Raw genomic sequence first — 21,324 nt, 5'->3', positions numbered from 1 at the left:
TTTTCTTGTTGTTTCTTCTATTTTTCTTTCCACTTCTTCAGTTGATTGGAACTCTCTCTTCATTTCCATTTGGTTTAGCTGTCTTCTATAGTTTGGCCAGTTTGCTTCCTTCAATTTCCATTTTTCTACTGGTTCAACTGTTGAGAGGTCGATTCTTGACGTCATTCTTCCTGTCACTCGGAGCTGCATTCGTAGTGAGTTCTTACATCTTCTATGATAACATCTTTGGTGATGAATAAGTCCAACGTAGACTTTCAACTATTATACATATACATTGTAGGCTATATACACACGTTTTAAGAAAAGTTCTTGAAAACAACTATAGTTTTTGAATAAAATTATTTAACTTTCCCTTCTTCTTCTTCAGGTTCCTTCTCCTATCGGAGGTTGGAAATCATCATCGCTATTTTAATTTTATTGGCCGCGCTTCTGAATAATTCTAATGAGCTGCAACCGAACCACTCTCTCAAATTTCTTAGCCAGGATATTTTGCGTCGTCCTGGGTTTCTCTTCCCTTGTATCTTCCCTTGCATAATTAATCTAAGTAATACGTACTTCTCGCCCCTCATTATATGACCCAGATATTGAATCTTTCTAATTTTAACAGTTTTTATGACTTCACATTCTTTCTTCATTCTTTGTAACACCTCTATATTAGTTACTTTTTCAGTCCACGATATTCTGTGGATTCTCCTGTAGCACCACATCTCAAAGGAGTTTAATTTTTTGATTTCAGACTGTTTTATTGTCCACGCTTCCATGCCGTATAGTAAAGTAGAAAAAACGTAACAACGTAGCATTCTTGTGCGGATCTCTAGATTAAGGTTACGGTTTACGTTTCCCATTCAACTACATCATATAAGTTTTTTAAATGAAGAGTTGTAGCGTATAACACGCCGCTATAAAATTCTCTTTTCAGCTAAATACGGTTTCTTGATTTTTTTACGTACACTCATATTCAAGAAAGCAATAATGTTTATGTTTAACCATTTACCAGATGCCGAACTGTTTATTAACAATACTACCTTACTATTACATAAATTTCTTTAAACCGAATTTTTGTGTTTCATTCAAAATGTATCATAACATAACATCTAATCGTTTATCGTCATAAATTTCATGGATTCTTCATGCGATACGAATAACATGCTCAATTACACGAAATTGCTTTGCTATTTTGCTAACAAATACTTATGTGCATTCGTGTTTTATTGTCATAATCAAACTGTATTAAAATTTCTATTCTCAGGTTTCCGATAAATGCGGCATAATAATATTCATAAAAATTTACTAATAAAATGGTAAATTGGGACAGGTATAGTTCGGTGGCTACTCGAATTTGTATGATTTATAGAAATATCAAGATCACTCTGTATATATGTAAGCTGAAAATATTAAAAAATAGAAATGTCTATAACACAACATTCAGCATTCAATTGCATATGGTAAAAATGCGTTTCTAATCTTTAGAGTGTTTAAAGAATAATCAATCCCTTTTTGATAAAATTTGAAAAGCATTTTCTATACAAAGCCTAAACATTTTCTATACACTTCCATGATTCCTTTCTTGCCGTTATTAAAAGATACTTATTTTCTAATACTTGGTAACTGCTGACAGCTAAAGAATAAAATTCATTCCAATGAATGTTTCATCAAATACAAAGGCGAAACATTTGTAAACTGTGTCTTAAAAGATAGTCATTCATGAATGAGCATGTATTGTTTTCCACATAAACGTATTTTTCTAAAAATACCCAACCTACATTTTGATCTCTTAAGGGTAAACAGCTATTAAGTTTTTGATGGAAAATCGATAAATTTATCATTTCGTGGAGTCAATGATGTAAAAAATATTAACAGACAAAGTATCTGTTACAGAAATATATTTATAAATATTGATTTTGTTATAAATAGATAAATGTGACTATTAACCTTTTATAGAATTATTTATAGATGTTAAAATAGTAAGTAGGGTTTCATAAGCTGTAAACATCAAACGATTACTCATTCCAACATAATTTTAAAATATCATATTTGTTTGATGTGTTTAAACCCCTTTAATTTGTCTATTATTGAAAATCCCCTTTGATTTTTTATAAAGGTATTAAAATAATATTGCTTCTGTATTCATATCGCATTTGTTCCACTCTCCTTATCTTGTTAAACTGTATTATACACAGAGAACTGAACCACTAAGAAGTAGGCCCACGGATACACTTAAATCGAAAGCACCGTTGCTTAAACGTTGTAGACGATGAGCGGGGTCGTTTAGGGAGAAACACGCGAAAGACATACACAAAACAACAAAAAAAAAAGAAAAGGGGAAAAACAATTCTTCAAAAACTAAATTGTGTTTAGATATTTGAATCTCAAAAAACAGAAATGGGATGCTCATTATACAAAAAGAATGCAACTGAATATAGCAATATATCAGATAGAAATTCATGTATTTTTAAATAACTAAAAATGAGATAAATAAATTTAACTAAAAACAAAAGTTCTTAATTTAGCAAGTCCTCTTGGGATTAACTGTATCTCGAAATAAATAAGCATGCAATCAACAATTGATCAAAGTACACAAAGAGAAAAAATTAATTTTAAGTTAAACCATTTCACCTTTAATCATGAATTAAACAGGGGCGGCTCGTGATAGTACAAGATGGTGAGGCACACTACACTTAAGGAAAATTATTATTATTATGGTTAGCTTCTCTTTGCTCCAGTCATACCCGGCTAAGGAGGCATTGCTCGCGCCAGCAAACAATGACTTGGCGTGAGAAGGACTTCTGACGATACGCGCGCGGATCAACAAAAGTCATCCTCACCTCAAAGCTCTCCTAAGCCCTCCTCCACCCTCCCTTATGTGCACTGAAGGTGCAACATAAGGGCTGACTGCTTTTTGAAAAAGTCCGCGATTGAGCTGTATTTATGAGCACCATGTGTAATAGGGTGCTCATAAATGTAACTTAAATGATACCCAAGGTGTCGTTAAGCGACTTACTCCGGTTTATCATGAAATCTCGTATCGTGAGATAAAAGCGAACGAAAAACGAGGGAGCTCTAATCCTCGAGCCTGCACCTTGGTTAGCGGCCAAGTTGTAGCCTCAAGGATCTAGGTGGCATCTCCCGTGGCCTTTTTTTATTTTTATAATTTTTTATTATTTTATATTTTTTTTGAATCTTTATATTTTTTATTAATTTTTTTGGGATTTTTATATTTTTTTGGGGGTTAGTAGGTATTTTTTATCTGGGAGATTTGTTAGTAAGTGTTATAAATGGCGACTGCTAATCTAGTGCCATCTTCTTCACGCTCTCACATATCCCTTCAGTTGAAGCTTCGGTCTAGCATATCTCCATTGATCGTTCTCGTCGTAAGATGTTAGTCGGAAGGTCGATTTTGTGACATCATAAAGTGAGGCCGTTTACGTTAAATAAACTTAAACAAAGGGTTAAATTTTGTTTTTTGGTTTTTTATTTCACGATTTTTAAAAATTATAATTATTTTAGAAAAACTTCAAAAAATATAAATTCTAGAAGGAAAACTGAGTTCTAAAATTTAAAGTTTTTTATAAATTAAAGGAATTCTGCGAGACTTCTGTTCTGCAAAATGATCTATTACATCGTCTATAAAAACGTTCTCATCCTGTGATTTTATAAATGATTTTTCAATTGAGATTTTTGCCATATTACTCAATCGTGTCTGTCCAGTTGTATTTCTGATGTAATTTTTAATCCTTTTTAGCGCGGAGAAACTTCTTTCTGCAGAAGCACTTGTCACTGGCAAAACAACACAAATGCATAATAATTTAAAAACTTCTGGCATACAAAGTTTTAAATCATAATCGTGAAAAAAAGTTAACATTTCATAAGGGCTTGCGCAATTTTCTATTATATCATTCCCGTACATAGCGGATAACTCACTTTTTAGTTGATTTATATCAAAAATATTATACTGCGTTGTCAAGTTTTTTAATAGATCGTGAGGAAATTCTTTAGCAAAAATGGGAAATTTTGATATATTCAACAGATCAAAGAAATGTAATTTTTCAACGTCGCAAAACCTAACCTCTATTTGGGTTGCTATAATGTCAAGAATTTCAAAAAAAATTTGCCTTAATTGTTGAGTTTTATCAGTCATTTCAACTCCCTTACGACGACGTTTCGAGTGTAACGCAGCGGTATCCAGTTTTTCATAAATTGTATCAAAATAAGTACTGTTACTCCTAAATTCACGTATTTTACTTAGGGTATTTTGAAGTAAATTTCTGGCCTTAACAATGTCTGTATTTCTATTTTGTAGAATGGAAAAAACAGTATCAGTTTGATGAAAAATCAACGAAAATATTTCTAAAAAAAATATGTTCTGAGGATCTTCTAAAAAAGCTTTTAAACCTACTGCTTCTCTTATTGTTTTGTCATCAAAATCGCGACTATTAATAATAAAATCAAAGGTCTCAAGTAATTTATCCTTATTATTATTAACTGTGAGAACTGCGCGTGAAGTAAAATTCCAGCGAGTTGCTACATTAGAAGGTATACGATTTCCTCCAATGTGTTCTAACACTTGGGTACGCTTTGTAGATTTAGAAAAATATGAAGAAAAACCGGATAAGGTTGAGAAAAAAACTTTAACTTGTTGAATTGAACTGCATGCGTTACTTAAAACTAAATTAAATACATGTGCATAGCAATGTATGAACATGGCTTGAGGCGCTATAGATTTAATTTTTGCCTGTAGACCATTCACTTCTCCCGACATTACAGAAGATCCATCGTATGTCTGAGCCACTAATTTACTATGCAAGTTGAACTTTCGAAATTTGATAGATAAAAATTCAAATAAATCTTGAGCAGAACGCCCGGAACTTACATCGTAAAATCCCATGAATCGTTCGACTGGTTTATCGTTTATTACGTATCGAAAAATAACGGATAGTTGTGAATGGCAGCTTATATCAGTAGTCTCATCCACCTGCCAGGAAAAGAATAATGATTTTGAAATTTCTTCCTCAATTTTTTTATTTATAACAAAAGCAATTGAATCGATTAATTCATTTTGTATGGTTTTAGATGTCCCAGAAAAAACTGATCTACAGTCATTATCATGTTCTAAAAATGTTTTTAAATTAGTGTCAAATTTACTAACAAGAACAACTAGCTCTTTGAAATTCCCGCGATTTAAAGATTCATTAGATTCATCATGCCCCCTAAACGGTAACTCTTGCATACAGAGGTGTAACGTAATATCTATAAGGCTTTTTAAAATTTGCCGATTTTCTTTAACCCTAGCATTGAAATTTTCAATATCTATTTTACGCGAATTGTCTAGTGCTGTGGCGATATTTTGCTTTTGTTTTCTCATAAGAGTAAGCTTGCAATTCGATGTAATATGTTGAGAACTTTTATTGTGTAACAATAGACTCCGAGACAAATTTTTCAAATCAGTATAACCACTTTTGAACCAAACTTTGTCGCTAGTATTAGCTGTGGCAAATAAAATGCATGGCCAACAAAACAATTTATTTAATGTTATACTACCCGTAAGCCAGTCAAACTTTTCGTACCATGCATTTTGAAATCCCCGATTTGGTTTTCCGACGCCACCGATAGAAACAAGATGTTTACTTAAATCTGGAATAGGTCGTTTTACGACTTTAACTATATATAATTTATCTTCATATGAATGACTTGAAAAATTCTGCTGATTGACTAAAAAATTTACGAGATCACAAGTATTACGAATATTTACATTTACCTGGGAAAGTTGTGACGAAGTGCTCGGTGCTAAATCCATTTTTCACTAAAACCGAAAATCCTGCAGACAAAAACAAACAACAAACCCACCAAAATTATTAAAAAAACTTAATTAGAATTGCACTTATTATATAACATGTAATCTTACTGTTTTTTTAATGAAAAACAACACGAGATACGTCAAACGTGATCCTGCCGCACAAAGAGGTCAACAGGAAGTAATTTAACTACTACTTACTCTTACTACAACAATTTGCAGAAATGTTCCAAAATGTACCAATGTTGCCAATCTGGTAAATGCATAGAAAAAAAATATTTTTTGTTAAATCGGAAAACAATAGAACAATATGTATAGTACCATCTACTAAAGGAAAATACTCTACTACAACATAACAATGTTGTTACAATTTTCAAATAAAAATCTATGTTTTATTTAAAATGTACTTTTATACCCCGAGGGAAAAAATGTAGCGAATTGGGTACCTTTGTACCCAAACGGCAACGCTGCTAGTTAAAAAACTACACCAAACCAGCATGCGGCATGCCTCTCTTGTTCGGTGAAATCGTGGGCAGAAAATAAATAAATCATGTTGAATTTCGCTAGATAATGTGATGTCTAATATGTCAGACAGAGCAATGCCGTGAGGCTTGCCTCGGCGGCTATAATTTTTAAAGAGAGAATGAGATGCACAGATAGAAGCTGGCGCGGAAAATTGAGCCGTTGTTTATTTAATATTTTGTGGTTTAAGCTTGTCCCTTGTCCGGCCCGTAGATTATGAAGAAATATACAAAGATAAGACATCAGGGGTGTACATATTTTAATTTTTTTTTTAATTTTTAATTTTTTATCATAATGAAAATAAAGTTATTTAGAAAATTCCAAAAAGTTAAATTGTAGTTAAAGAACGTAAATAGTCGATTGATACTGGTGAGGCACTGCCTCACCTGCCTCATAGGACCAGCCGCCCCTGGAATTAAATAATATAAATCTAGTAAATTAAATCTTTGAATTCGTACTAAAAATGTGCCGTAGTATTCTTTTCAAGAAAACACCCTATTAAAGATCACGCTATAACCTTACATGACAATGATATTCCAATTGTTTCGGAATTTAGATATCTTGGTGTCGTACTTGACTGAAAATTGCTTTGGACTCAACATATTAATTATACAATTGGTCGCTGCGAAAAAGGCATTAATTTTCTTAAAATGGTGTGTAAGAGATCGTTGGGTGCAGATCAAACATTGCATTGAATTTTTATCGAGCCTATATAAGATCTATTATAGATTACTGGTGTTTATATAATGCAAAAATAATGAATTAATTAAATACAGCTGATTTAACATCTACATACTTCATTAAAAAAAACTCTCCACCACTTGCAAGAGCAATTATAACTTGCAACGAACTCAAGTTAATAAATTCCCCTTGTAATCTTATCTGGGCATCGTTGGATATACCACATCTAACAAGTGTTCTCGCTACAAATATTATTATTCCTAAATACCAAAACGAATTTTGTTACGCTACTCACAAAGAAATCTTAAGTGGCTATTCAGACCATATTGTGATCTATAAAGACGGGTCAAAATCGTCAACATGTACAACCAGTGCTTACTTTGTACCAAAAATAAAGATTAAAAAATCATTTATTTTAAATAATCAATCCAGCATCTTTTCTGCTGAAGCATGTGCTATATACAAAGCCCTTAAATTGTGCTGTGAAAACCAGTGGAACAAAATTGTCATATGCAGTGATTAACTGTCAGTATTACACTTCTTAGAAAACCTTAAATTCACAATCAATAGCAATATATTCATATTAGAAAATTTTCAACGGTTTCTAAAACTATCCATATGGCGTTAAATTTGTATGGGTTAAGGGACACTCAGATATTTTTGGCAATACTATTGCTGATTCTATAGCTAAAAATCCATTACAGCACCCACATATGGTGATAGAAGAATTCAACACATGTGACCTACTTATATCAATACCTATATCAAACAACATATTAAATTTAAATGGGACAGACGATTGATTCAGTTTGGTGAAAGCAAAGGCACTCATTTATACAAATTACAACCAACAGTAGCTGTAAAACAATTTTACAAAGATGTTATACTAAGCAGAAACACAGTGTCAACTGTCTTAAGATTAAAAGTAGATTATGGATGTTTTCCGAAACATCTACACAAAATAGGAGTTCTCCCAACAGACCGATGTGAGTGTGGAACTAGTATAGCTGATTTAAATCACATATTTTTCAACTGCTCACTACATCGTAATACAAGCACGTGACAGCTAAAAGAATTGATAAAAGAGGGTTTAAGTACACCATTAAACGTAAATCTTCTATTAAGTGAAGACAATATAAAAAATTTTAAAATCATTATGATATTTCTTGTAAAAATTAAATTAAAGGTATGAGTGTAAAATTGATCGTATGCATGAACATTTCCTTTGTATGTTTACCATATATGTTGCCCATCTACCTAACCGTGGTTTATGTCTTGTTAGTTAAAATAAACTCGCTCTGATGAATCTCTGAGCGTGAAAAGAGTCCTTCTTGTACAATCCTGTATGAATGAATACTAATATTCATATGTAATTACGAGGCTAAAGGTTCCAAGCCAAAGCCAATAAGCAAAAAAAAGATCTCTGAATATTACTAGACTTTTGTTTTTTTTGCGGGGTTATTTTCATATTGAACCTTAGTCCTCACGTTGAAATGATGTAGCATTTACTGTACATAATTAGGGAGTACTTAAACAATATTTTACCCAATCGAGTTATCAGTGGAACAGGCGATATTAAGTGGCCTGCGCGATGTCCAGATCCTACACCCATGGGCTTCTTTTTTTGGGGACATCTAAAAAGCATCATCTACGATCAGCCTGAGGCTAGAGCCTAAAATTTGGATGAATTAAGAAACCGAATCAGAGAAGTCTCCAATTCTATGAAGAAGTATATTTTTTGTTTTATCTTTTTAAACAAATGCGCTTTTATTTTTAATTCAACCACAAAAAATTGTTCGCATTATTAAAAACCGATACAAATGCACCGCCTTATAATGGTCAGTGTATTTTTATCGAGTTTATGTTACAAGAAATGAACCGGGTGTACGTAAGCAAAACAAAAATCGACGGACGGAGTTGCATATCCCTTGCGTTGTTATGTGTTACTAAATGGTTTTCTCGTTTTCAAAACTTAACGTACTGTATATTCAGATGCTAAATAAATCTTAGGTTATATTTATTGTCCTAAACTAATCATTGTCCACTTTATGTATAACTCAACCATTTTTAATATAGTTTTAGCTGTAATCATAATATCTTAGCTTATTATACCAACTGGTATTCCTCAGTACAGTTAAACTATGTTCAGAGGAAAGAAAATTAACATTTTTAAGCACTCTGTCATAAAATACCAGTCAAATAAGTGCTTATCTCATAAATAGGTTTAGAAGACCCTACATACTAGATTTATAATCTTCGATTATAATTGCATACTCTGTCTTTCTTTTTCAGACTTCGAATACTGCTCCTACAACTACAGATCTTTCGACATCGCGAATCACTTCCTAGAATGGGTCTACGACTACACTCTCAAAGAATACCCCTTCTACAGCGAGGATCACAGCAAATATCCCACGGAAAAACAAAGACTGGCCTTCATTAGAGCCTATTTGCGTGAAAGGGGTTCACGAGAGAACCCGAAAAAGATCCTTAGAGAAGTGGAGGTCTTCACCTTGGCACCGCATCTCTTCTGGAGTGTGTGGGCTTTAATTAACGCGGAAACTTCAAGTATTCCTTTCGGATATTGGGTAAGTTGTATATATTAAATAAAATTAATAGAAAGAAATCCGAAGATTTCTTACTTGGCGAAACTAAATTCAAATATGTATTTATCTACTGCGCTTTTTACGATATATAAAACAGACAGATTGATCAATTCATCAACAAGGGGATCTACATATTAAATAATTCCCAAATCGATATAGCATCAGCAAATATATACGTTTATTCATTTTGTAATATGTAATAATTCTACTGCACTTCTAATTTAGGGCTGCTGAATGTAGTTTTATCTTAAAATTGAGATTTGTGGATGGAATAAGGAGCTCCGGAGTATCATTTTATAGATGAATATTAGACATAATATGTTGGACATATAATCCGTATAATGATGGATTCCACCATTACTTGATGGAAATTCATTTTATATAACAATAAAATACTGAAAGCTTTTATTTTCAAAACTTCCAAAAAATTTATTACAAATTCTCATCACTACAGCTATTTCGGCAGCGTGCATTTCTCAAGTGGTCTATTTTTGCATCGTTGTCTTGTTGTTCTTTCGGTTGGTTGTCTTTTTTTTTTGTTGATTTTGTTGTCCCGTTTTAGATGTGTGTTTGTTTTATTTTGGGTGCTGGGTTACGTCTCACTGGTGGTTCGCATCGGTGGCTGTAGTCCTGCGGAGAAAGTGGTGAACAGGTTGGTCAGAGGCGAAAGGGTTTGAACTAAAACGTTCCTTTTTCGAAGTTATTAGAAAAAATATATAGTTATGAATTATGAGTAATTTAATTAATAAATGTATAAAATGAAGTGAATCGCTAATAGGGCTGTATCCTCACTATAGACAGGTATAATTGTGCAATGGGATCGGGAAACCACAGAAGACCGATCCCTCCCTGCCCGTAGCAGAGCTCGAAGTGAGCTATTTATCTGTTGCGGCAGTAAAAAAGTAAAAAAGTGGAGTTTCCTCCAGGATATTCATATATTCATCAGGGAGTTCGTTGCTGTCTAAGGTCAGCAATTTAGTGGTTAGGAAGGGGAGTTTACGTTTGGGAGAACTGATGAATACGCGTTTTTCTATTATTGAAAGCCCTTTTATGTTCTGCTATACGTTTGTTAAAAGTTCTACCAGTTTGACCGATGTAAGTTTTTGGGCAGTCGCTACATTTAGGTTTGTATACACCAACAGTGCTTTTTCTTTTGGCTCTTGTTGGCTTTTGAAAATAATAGTTTTCTGTATTTTATTGTTATAAAATCCGAATATTTTATATTATTTATTTTGTGATGAAAAGGACACTTCAGTAAAAGACTATACTCTGCTCATTATTCTTTCTGTGTCTATTTTTGTTTCCAATTAAAATTGTTTGATTATCTTCCAGCACGACTAATTGTGATTTAATGTTTGACGATTTTAATGCGTTGTTTCTGTATCAATTGGCAATTTAAATTGCACTGAAGTTTTCCGCATTTCCTACTTTAAGCTTCATTAATTTTTGCATATTCATTGATAAATGAGATCAATTTATTTGATATTTCAAGGTTAGATTATTTAGTAAATTGATTGGATAATTTGTAATTTGTGGGATGACAATATGATAAATGATTATTTGCACTCGACAAAATAATTTGCTTTTTTTTTCAAAAAATCGCAATTTAAACAATTGTCTAAATTTAAATGAGCGTTTTGAGATTAATAGGCGAAATATTACGTATATAGCAGCTCTCTTCCGTTGCGGCATAGTTTCAACAGCATCTGCCCAGCAGGAACAATGTCATTTGCCTCTTTGAACATCTGTTTTAACTGTATAAGTTAAGGAAATAAGTATTCAGTTAAGGTGACCCATTTATTACTAGTACTGTTTCGTACCAAGAATTGTTTAAGTACTTAAGTTTCAGTTTTATCTGTGCTAAAAGTTACTAGACGACCCTTTTTCTAATCCCATGTCATTAAATCTCATTTGACAATAATAATTAAATTTAATCCTTGAATTAGTCATCGGGGTTTTTTCCAAAAAAATTATTTAACAAGGACCAGTTTTCTTCATCTAAGGCATCTATAAAATAAGAAAATAATTTTCCTAAAATTTTCCGTCCTAAACTCCTGATTATTTTTTTTTAATAAAAACCGCATGCTTTAGACTTGTCGATTTCCTTTCACCTGAAACCCGCAAAGGTCTGTATTGAAAATATGAGTCACTTTCTACAATTTTTGTGCTCTTCTTGTTAAGCGCATATTAGTGTGATTATTACGTATCCTTTTTTTATGTTTCCATGTGCATCTTCTGATTTCTTTACTGACCGTTTTAGCACCTAGATTTCTATGAATCACCTTCACCTTTATCTCACTATGTCCGTCTACAGCAACTTCAATGGGCAGATGGAATAAAACAGGCTTCAAAAAAAACTATTGAATGCAAGAATGTTGGTGAAGTGATCTATTGGGAGACTGAGAAAGCGATGGGAGGATGATGTGGATCAGGACGCAAGACATCTCCTTGGCAGTCCATCGTAAAGGCTACAGCCCATAACGAATGGAAAGATTTGATGAAGCAAGCCAAGGCTCGAATTGAGCTGTAGAACAATAGGATGGAGGATGGAAGGAGCATTAATCATGTTAATTTTCTTGGTACATTATTCTGAAATAGAATAGTTTTTTGGTTTATCCCCACAGTTGTACACTATAAGCCCATTTTGTTGCGTGTGAACAAAGTAGATTTTCTTCCAATTACCCAACATCAACAGACAGATATTAACGGTATATCATCAGCGAATGTGGCAATTTTAATATCTGGTAATTGAGGTACACTGTGGAATATTTCTCTCCCTGTTTAATTATAAATCATATGCTTCTAAACATCATTGAGACCGACGCATACAAAAACTGTCGTTATTGTTTTTTTTTCTTCCTCTTTATAAGCATTTCTGCTTGTTCATTATCGGATTAATACCTCTATGGAAGGTTGTCACTCCATCTTTTACGCGGTCATCCGTTACTTCTGCCGATTGGTGACTTATCTCTTGCTATTTTTACGACACGGGTCGCCTCCATGCTGCTTATGTGGTTATTCCATTTTTTTTTCTATTTTGTATCCATTCATTTTCACACTGTACGTTACATTTTCTTCTAATATCTTCACTTCTCTTTCGATCTCTCAGCGTATTTCCTGCCGTTTCCAGTAGCCTTTGCATTGTGGCTGTGTCGGGTCTTGTTTCTGAAGCATATGCCATTACTGGTCTTACACTGGCTTACACTACAAATTCTTGACTTCATCTCAGTATTAATGTGTCTGTTTCGCCATATAGTGTTATTAAGGCATCTCCCCAACAACCCTGTTGATCATGTGCTAAACTTATCCTCAGATTTATTAGCTAGTAAAATTGTAGTTGTAAGTTTTAGCGTAGTATTTAACAAGTTTATACCTCTGTAGTTTTCTGGCTGATTTTTATCTACTTTTTTGAATAGTAGAATTAGTTCGCTCGTTTTCCATTATTCCGGTATTGTATTGTCTTTTGTAATATAATATTTATAATAATATTAATGTTGTTAATTGTTCTGCCATTGTCGCTCTACAACATTTCAATAATTCGTTTGGTATCCCGTCTTTACCTGCTGCTTTTCTGCTCTTTAGGTTTTCAAGTATTTTCCTAACTTCCTGTACATTTATATTAAGTTCTTCATTTGTTCATCCACGTATGCTTTTCTATGTGTTTTGGTTCTATTAGTTTCTTTACCTCCGTTCTTAGAACCTCTTATGAAGCGCCATGTTCCTTTTGCAGACCGTAAAAATCATATTCCATTTCTTTCGAAAAGCGTTCCCAGTGATCATTTTTCATTTTGTTTTTTTAAAAGGTTATTTTGTTTGATAAAATATCAATATAAATGTAAGTTTGACATGTTGGCTCTAACCTGCTGCGATTTGGAATTAATTATTTTTTACTCAGTTCGAAATTCGGATACATCACCAAAAAATAGTAGAAATACAAACTAAAACAGAAAACAGGGATGTAATGGCGAAAACAGTTAATCTACTGTTCAAACAGTAGGGTTGGCAACGATGCCTATGAAACCCACTTATAAAATCTTTTAAATTTGTGTAAAAGTATTTTACGCAACTCATATTGCACCTTAAATTCGGATACAGTGTACTTGATCAATAGATTAGTCGAAATTAGAAGTGTTCTTACAAATAATTTTTTATATAGTTTGCATGTAATACAAAGAAATGAGATTGGTCCCTCCAGGAGGTGACTTCATGGGGTAGTTAACTTGCTTTGGTAATTATTACTATTTCTGAATAGTCTAGGCACGATCAAAAGGTATCACGTGTTCTTCGAGACAGCATGATGTACCTGTCAAAAGTCTGTACGAGTTTTTAACGAAATGCCCGTCCCCAAAAGTATATCACCCCTATCTAAAGGTGCTATAGCAGAAATGCAATTTTTTCTTTGAAAAAAATTAAAAACTGTATTAAACTTACTGAAGTTTATTATAGCATTAAATTAATTATTATATGCAATGGACTATATATATAACTAAATTATAAACGTATACGTGCATCAGACACTATATTTGCTGGTGTTGTAACTTCAGCTGCTTCTTCGGTTGTCATTGGTTTTATTTTTTATTAAAATATCTACTGAAATCACTTTTTGTATAAAATCTTTGAACCACTTATAAGAATTAACGATCTGAAACAACTGAAATCAGAGTGTCGTAGACAATTTTGCGATCGAGTGTAGAAACATTTATAAAATTCCACTTGTTTGAATGGAAAATTTTCATGAAAATAAAATTTAAAAAACCTATTACCTAGTTTTTCACAATGTTTTTTCTATTTCAGGAATTCGCCAACACCAGACTGAACAGCTATTTCCAGCTCAAACAGAAACTTAGCAGCCAGCAGTTAAAGAGGAAGATGGATGAACTAATAGTGTAACCTTAAGAAACACCATCAGGAAGCTTTCGAAAAATTTTTTCTTTGGCTTCGTCCGAGGAAGAAATTCTCAAAACATGACTGTGAATTTGTGAAGAAAGAAGCAGAGGCGGATATAGACAAATTTCGAAAGGGGGAATTAAATAATCGTCATCATAGATCCTCTTAGACTAGATTCCAGTCAAATCACATCAATCAAAGCCTTAAACGAATATTCTAAACCGGACAAACGTATAAGCTAAACAACAGTAGTAAAATACTTTCTTTCTGCCTACAGAAATGTGTACAGGGTAAACGAAAATCTAGATAAATGTAACGAAGGGAGGGAGTTGTAGGTCCCCTTCTCCTACCCCTGTATCCGCCGCTGATAACAAGTCACATATTGTGATATTTTTGTGGATACATTAATAATCTCTAATAGTATTATATTATTAATTAACATAAATAAAATGCATATTCTCTCACCACCACTTACGAATCGTGCACCTGCAATAATCTGCATATAAACTAAGCATTAGGAAAAATGCCAAAAATGTGTAATTTTAATATTTGTCAGTTGGTCTTTCCAATTTTATAGTAAAAAGTTACGTCGAGTTTTAATTTTGTGTTTTTATTTGTTATTGTATCAATAAACAATAAAGAAAAAAAGACAAAGTATTGTTTAGACTATACCATATCATACTTAGATCCGAGAATAAGTTATCATCATGCAGTGTGACAACACTGTAGCGTTTTAATTTTGTGTGCAGTTAAAGTAAAACCATTCGGGAATAAAATATTTACAGTATATAATTGATATATTTGGAATCTTTTTGTATATTAATGAACCATTAGAAACAGTTCTCAATTCAACTAGACAAAATGCAAATAACAATATATTGACATCATTTTTAGATTCTGAGAATTGGTGAATTTTATGTTCAAAACTTCTAACCATATTTTGTTTTTTTTTTTCTTTTATTTTAGTCATATTGCGACTTAACTCAATCGAATTGAAGTATTATAATTAAAAAACAATTAGTTACCAAATAATAACTTAATTCTAATGAATATTACTTTATCATTAATGAGGTTGGAATGTTTCATTGCTAATTGATATTCCACTTTTACTGCCAAAAATATTCAAATTTTTATGTGATCTAATTATTTTTGACAAAAATAACAAACTTATTGACTTGAAATAGTTGATTTTTATTAAATTTATGTTCAGTATTGTGTTATTGTACTGTTTTCGTCAGTCAAAGATTAGGTTAACCAAAATCTTTTTTTTTTTAATATATTCGGTATTTGACTTTTTCTTTCTACCAAAATCTAACATTAAGTGGTATTTACAATGATTTTTCCACAACCAATTTCTGCTAAAGATCTTTTACTGTATCCTTTAAGATAGAGTTCCTCATTTATCCTTACTTGTTATACATTGATATCCACAGTGCAAATCCATATACTTGTGCTTTACAAGATTTAGACTCAAAATTTCATTACATTGGCAAGTTAATTACTCGAATGTTATGATGTAAGTTGTTTATCTAACTATAAAATACTATTTTAAACATGTAATGACTGATGGGATGAGCTGGTTGTCTAATCAGTACTAGTCCTAAGAGCATTTTATTCTTTGCCTATTACATATTCCTATTAATCTCTTTTCCTTGATATAGATTTTTGACATGGTACATTTTTGATCCAATCCCATTAACACCTTTTACAGATTTTGTGTTAACCTAAATAATATTGCAAATATTTAAAAATAATATTTTATTTAGATTTGAGAACTACACCATTTTGGCAAGTTTAAATCAAAGAAAAAGCCTCATGATAATTTAGTAACGAGTTATTTTTTTAGTTCAGTACTTGACGTATAGATCATGTTCCATTTTGGAGTCGAGAATGTTTTTTTATACCTTTTTGTTATGTATTTAATAGTATTTTTTAGTTTTTAACTTTTGTAGATCTTGAAGAAATGTGCTTATATATTCGAGACTGATTTTAGTAAGTTAGTAGTGGACGAGTTCTGATTTCCAGTTAGTAAAAAATGATTTTTAATATTGTACAGTTATTGTAAATAAACAGGGAAATCTGAACGCATCGACTATGATGTCTGGATTATAATTGCATTTTTATACATGTTTTAAATGTATTAATGTTGTAAAAATGAATCCTATTTATAATTTATTTTCAAAATAAAGCTTGGGGCAAAATTTCTACTAGTTTTATTTGAACTGTGTGTGTGCACCTGTTTTTGTTTAAATTATTCATTGACGATCAATAACTTTCAAGATATAATCTCAGGAGAAGAAAGAAGAGGAAGAAGAAAGAGATTATTACATTAACAATCTAGGAGACATGAAGAGCAAAGTGATTATAATCCCCCATTTAGCTAATGTAATAAACCAATTATACCACCATCTCAAAAGTTGAACAATTGTTCAAAAAAGGTCAATTTATTGCAATAATTGGTCAGTTACATGTATATTATTTATCAATTATCAAGTTTTTGGTCATTGATAAAGTTAACATCTCATCTTTTTTAAAATACACTGGCGGGTAAAAAAATTTAGGTCACATTGAAACTTTGATGTCTTGTTGACATTTTCGGTTGTAAACTTCTGTTTGCGGTTGTAAATCATTGATAATGTAATTTGTACACTTTAATCATCAACATTTAATTAATAGCAATATTTTGGTATTTGAGTTTGAGTAAAGTTTACAGCTTTTAGCGGAAGGGCATCCCTGACGGTACAGTAGTAAACAGTGTTTTTCTTCGGTCCTACAAAATTTGCAGTTTACGGTGGGATTTAAGAATAGTCTTTAGTTAAGTTTTAGTGCAATAATTATTAAGCCGCAAATCAAATTTGTTTCTATTAATACCCTTTGTCATATTCCACAGCTTTAGTCCAGCAGAAATTTCCAAAAAAAGATCAGGCTATACTTTTCAGCGCAATCGTTGGAGCTTGTCTTCAGGATTACCTTATCCCTTTAGGAAGCATAATAAGACCCAAAAATATTATTTTCTGTTTCCGTTTATCAAATAGTAGAATTTGCATATATCTATCTAGTAAGCAACTGTTAGAGGGTTGTATGAATTCCCACGCTCAATCGAAGTTCAAGATGAAATTATAAAGGCACGTCGACTTATAATACCAGCTTAGAGAGACTTATATTGTCAAATGTATCTCCAACTATTCCTCATGATGTACTTTGTGTAGAATTAAAAAATATTGGCTTAAATATGATTCACCGATTTCTTTTTGTAGGATTGGTTCAAACCTACCGGAATATAGTGACATACTAAGTTTCGGAAGACAAGTCTGTCAGTCCATACAATTTTGCCGTATCTGATTCGTTTACAGTAAATTACAAAAGTACTTTCTATAGAATCCTCATTTCTCAGGATAGTCTAACCTGCTATAAATGCAAAGCATAAAGGACATATAGCTAGCCGGTGTTTTACGAATCCCAGTAATGTTCCAACTGTAAGCTCAAATACAAATCTCCATAATCTCCAAGAAACTAAAGACACTTCGGAAGCAGTATTCTCCAACCTATCGACACCTCTTCCATAAGATAAAATTGAAGAAAGCTGATACATTACCACATTTCTCTAAAACAACTCTTTCAGCCAATCTTACAAATAAAACTTCAAGCTCGACTTCTGTCACTATGTATGAGTGTGCTCCAGTACCTCCAAATAAAGCCACATCACCTAAGTGAAAACTCTGATAATACTTGCGCCAACGCAAGTACCTCCATAAAACGCATTTTTGGTGAAATCATTTCTCCTCCTACAGATGCAGCACTCACAAAATGTGTTCACAAAACCAAAATTTTCTAAATTAAAAAGAAAAACCGCGCTCATTCAACGATCCATCTACATTGAAAATTCTGAAACACGGAATTTTATTGATAATCATACACCACCTTTCGTTATAAATTACCACTAATTGTCCTTAATGATTGATAATGTCCAAATTAACACTGTTAACGTCGTCAAGTGTGGTTGATTTACTCTATTAAACTCTATTACTCTTTTAAAATGCAGCTATTAATATGCAAATGATAGATTAAGTTTACAAAACTTCAAAAGACTTAAGCATTTAGGGAAAGATATATCTGAATTGATTGTATTGAATAGCTTTAAATATTATTTTTAAAAGCCTTTAAAAAATAATGGCAAGCGTTGTGCGCAGACGAAAGAAAAAAAAACTCAAGGGGGCGACGTGGTGACGGAAATTATGAATGACAACAATCATAGTAAATTAAACGAAAATGTACCTAATCGTCAAATTTTAAGTAATTCCTTAAAGCAAAAAGCCGTAGAAAACATCCGTAAACGACCAATGAAAATTTAACATAAGGAATAATGAAATGGCGATATTAGTACCTTTACCAACAAAGATGTAGGATTGGTCGAAAAAATATGTAAAGCGCCCGCCGATCTCTTCTACCTATATTACCAAAATGTATAGAAGAAACTCAGGGTATATTAAAAATAAAAAAAGTGAAAACCAACAAAAACGAGGAGTTTCTAATGGTAAACCATGGAAAACCAAATTATTATGTGTTCCTGTAAGAGCAATTTACAATATTTAGCAGATTTTGACACTATTTTTATAAATGGGGCTTTTGCATATTGCTTAAAGTTCTTTAAGCAAATGTTCTCCATCCATGGTCTAAAAGAAAATCACAATATACCTTTGGGTTTCTTCTTATTGCCAAATAAACAAAAACGTACATATACACTGCACAGAACAAATTGGCAAATTCAATAAAAAACTCGCTTTAAGAACAGTATTTGCAGATTTTGAAGACGCAATTCCGCAAGGTGTAACTGAGATTTGGAACAATGTTTTATGGAAGGACTGCCGATTTCATTTGGAACGGACTATCTGATCAATAATTATGTATCAAAATCGGCTAAGTTTTCGCCAGGAATATGGGCAGAAATGTCGAGCAGTTTGCAGGGGACGACGAATGCACCTGAGAGCTTTGAAGCTTTATGCTATGAGTACTAATTATTAGGCAACCAGTTGTATCTAATTCATATAAGTGCCATCTAGGGAGTAATGTCTAAACTTAAAAAGAAATTAATTTAATTCTGTACTTCAGTAATTTAGTCATAGATGTGTATGTACACTGGATTATTATATTTATGGCGTAAATGTTTTCTAAAGTAAAATTAGAACATAAATAATTTAAAATACAATGCTAACATAATGCAGTATTTATTTTCAAATAAAAAAAAATAATTTAGCGCTCTCGCCAAATCTTAAACTGACAAAAACGCTCTCACCATAATTGTAACTGTCATTTCTGGGAATAAGCAATATTTATCCTAAAATTCGAAGCTCGGAAATTATTTGTTAAATAATACTACAGGTATGTGTTTTATTTTAAATTTGGTTACATGTGATGGAAGGATCAGTAAATGATTTCTGCATTTTAGTATACCTACTTAATTAGTTTTATTATCTGTAGTTGATTCAATGAGCTTGGGAATATTTTGACATAGTCATTATCGGACACATACAACCTTCATACAACTCATCACTACAACAAAAATCACTACCTCCCGCTTTTAATAGTCGAAATATACTTACTGATGTAGACTTTCTTGAAACAATAAGAATATTCATGAAGAATGGGAACCACTGTAATAAAGCCTTATTATTCGTAGCTTATCAAGACAGACTAAAAATACGACAAAAAGGTAGAATGCCACACTAGATAATATTCTTTTAACTGAACAGTAAGCTGACAAACTATTCTGTATTACTATAAATAAACACATAGAATATCTACATAATTAATTGACAAAGCAAATTTTATGTATAATGTTTACTACAAATCATTCATCTTCTAACTGCTGACACAAAACCTTTTGTGCTTTAATTTTCGGTGAAAAAATTCCTAAATACAAATACACTGCGCTCCAAAATTAACGCATAATTTTAAAAACCCTGGTAAATCAAATAATTTTAATGTTTCGATTTTTGTGCTAATATATTATTGTTACCCCCCGTATATTGTAAAATTTATCGAAAGAACGGTAAAAAACGCTGATGATTTTACCAATTTTTGCAAAAAAATTAAAAACATGCTAATTGTGCTTCATTTTATTTCGAATTTAGTTGGGTTAGATTTCGTTGTGCTGAACGTTTAAAGGGTTTTTCAAGTTTATTAAGTGTTTTTTCTTTGAAATGAACCACCAGCAGCAAGAAAATCGAAATTTATCAGAAAGTGACTGTTTTAGAATTGTTACTCTACGCGGATAAGGATACACTCAAGTAGAACTCACTGTACGTTTTAACGTCACCCACTCAACCATTACAAGATTGTTAATACATTTTTCTGTTACTGGAAGTGTTCTCTCGAGTAGACTAGAAGTCTAATCGAGAAGACCCGATCAAGGCCGTAGAAGGGTTACAACTCCTAATCAAGACCGGTTTTTGACACTTCGTATACTGAGACACCAGAAGTTCTCTACAAAATAAATTTTTGGATCGTTATAACTTTAGAACCAGCCAAAATACGATTAGAAGAAGACTTACCGAAAACGACCTACAACCTGGAAGGGCACCAATTGGCCCATTATTGACCAGAGACCATAGAAGGCAAAGAATGCATTTTGCTCGTGAACATGTTGATTGGAATAATGACGATTGGGGAAGAATATTGTTCACCGGTGAATCCAGGTACTGTCTTTTTTCTGATGACAGGAGAAACCGAGTGTATAGAAGGCCCGGGGAACGCTACGCACAGTTTAACACCGTAGGGACTGTACAGTATCGCGGCGGCTCGGTAATGGTGTGGGGTGGGATTAATTTAGAGGCTCGT

At 32.4% G+C, this 21,324-nt stretch overlaps 1 protein-coding gene across 2 annotated transcripts in view; it reads left to right on the top strand.

Moving 5' to 3' along the window:
* LOC140436663 (choline/ethanolamine kinase) overlaps positions 1–16,690 on the top strand; it is a 62,400-nt gene extending 45,710 nt beyond the window's left edge. For both annotated transcript variants that reach the window (XM_072525669.1, XM_072525670.1), the window contains exons 5-6: positions 9,287–9,582; positions 14,395–16,690. In XM_072525669.1, coding sequence (XP_072381770.1) covers positions 9,287–9,582; positions 14,395–14,490 — 392 coding nt within the window. In that variant the 3' untranslated portion in view covers positions 14,491–16,690. The remainder of the gene's footprint in view (positions 1–9,286; positions 9,583–14,394) is intronic.
* Positions 16,691–21,324: the final 4,634 nt, after the last annotated feature.

The sequence above is a fragment of the Diabrotica undecimpunctata genome, chromosome 3 (assembly GCF_040954645.1).
Source record: "Diabrotica undecimpunctata isolate CICGRU chromosome 3, icDiaUnde3, whole genome shotgun sequence".
NCBI classification, from domain to species: Eukaryota; Metazoa; Arthropoda; class Insecta; order Coleoptera; family Chrysomelidae; genus Diabrotica; species Diabrotica undecimpunctata.
The sequence above is the reverse complement of the archived record's forward strand: the minus strand, read 5'-3'. Positions and strand labels throughout refer to the sequence as shown.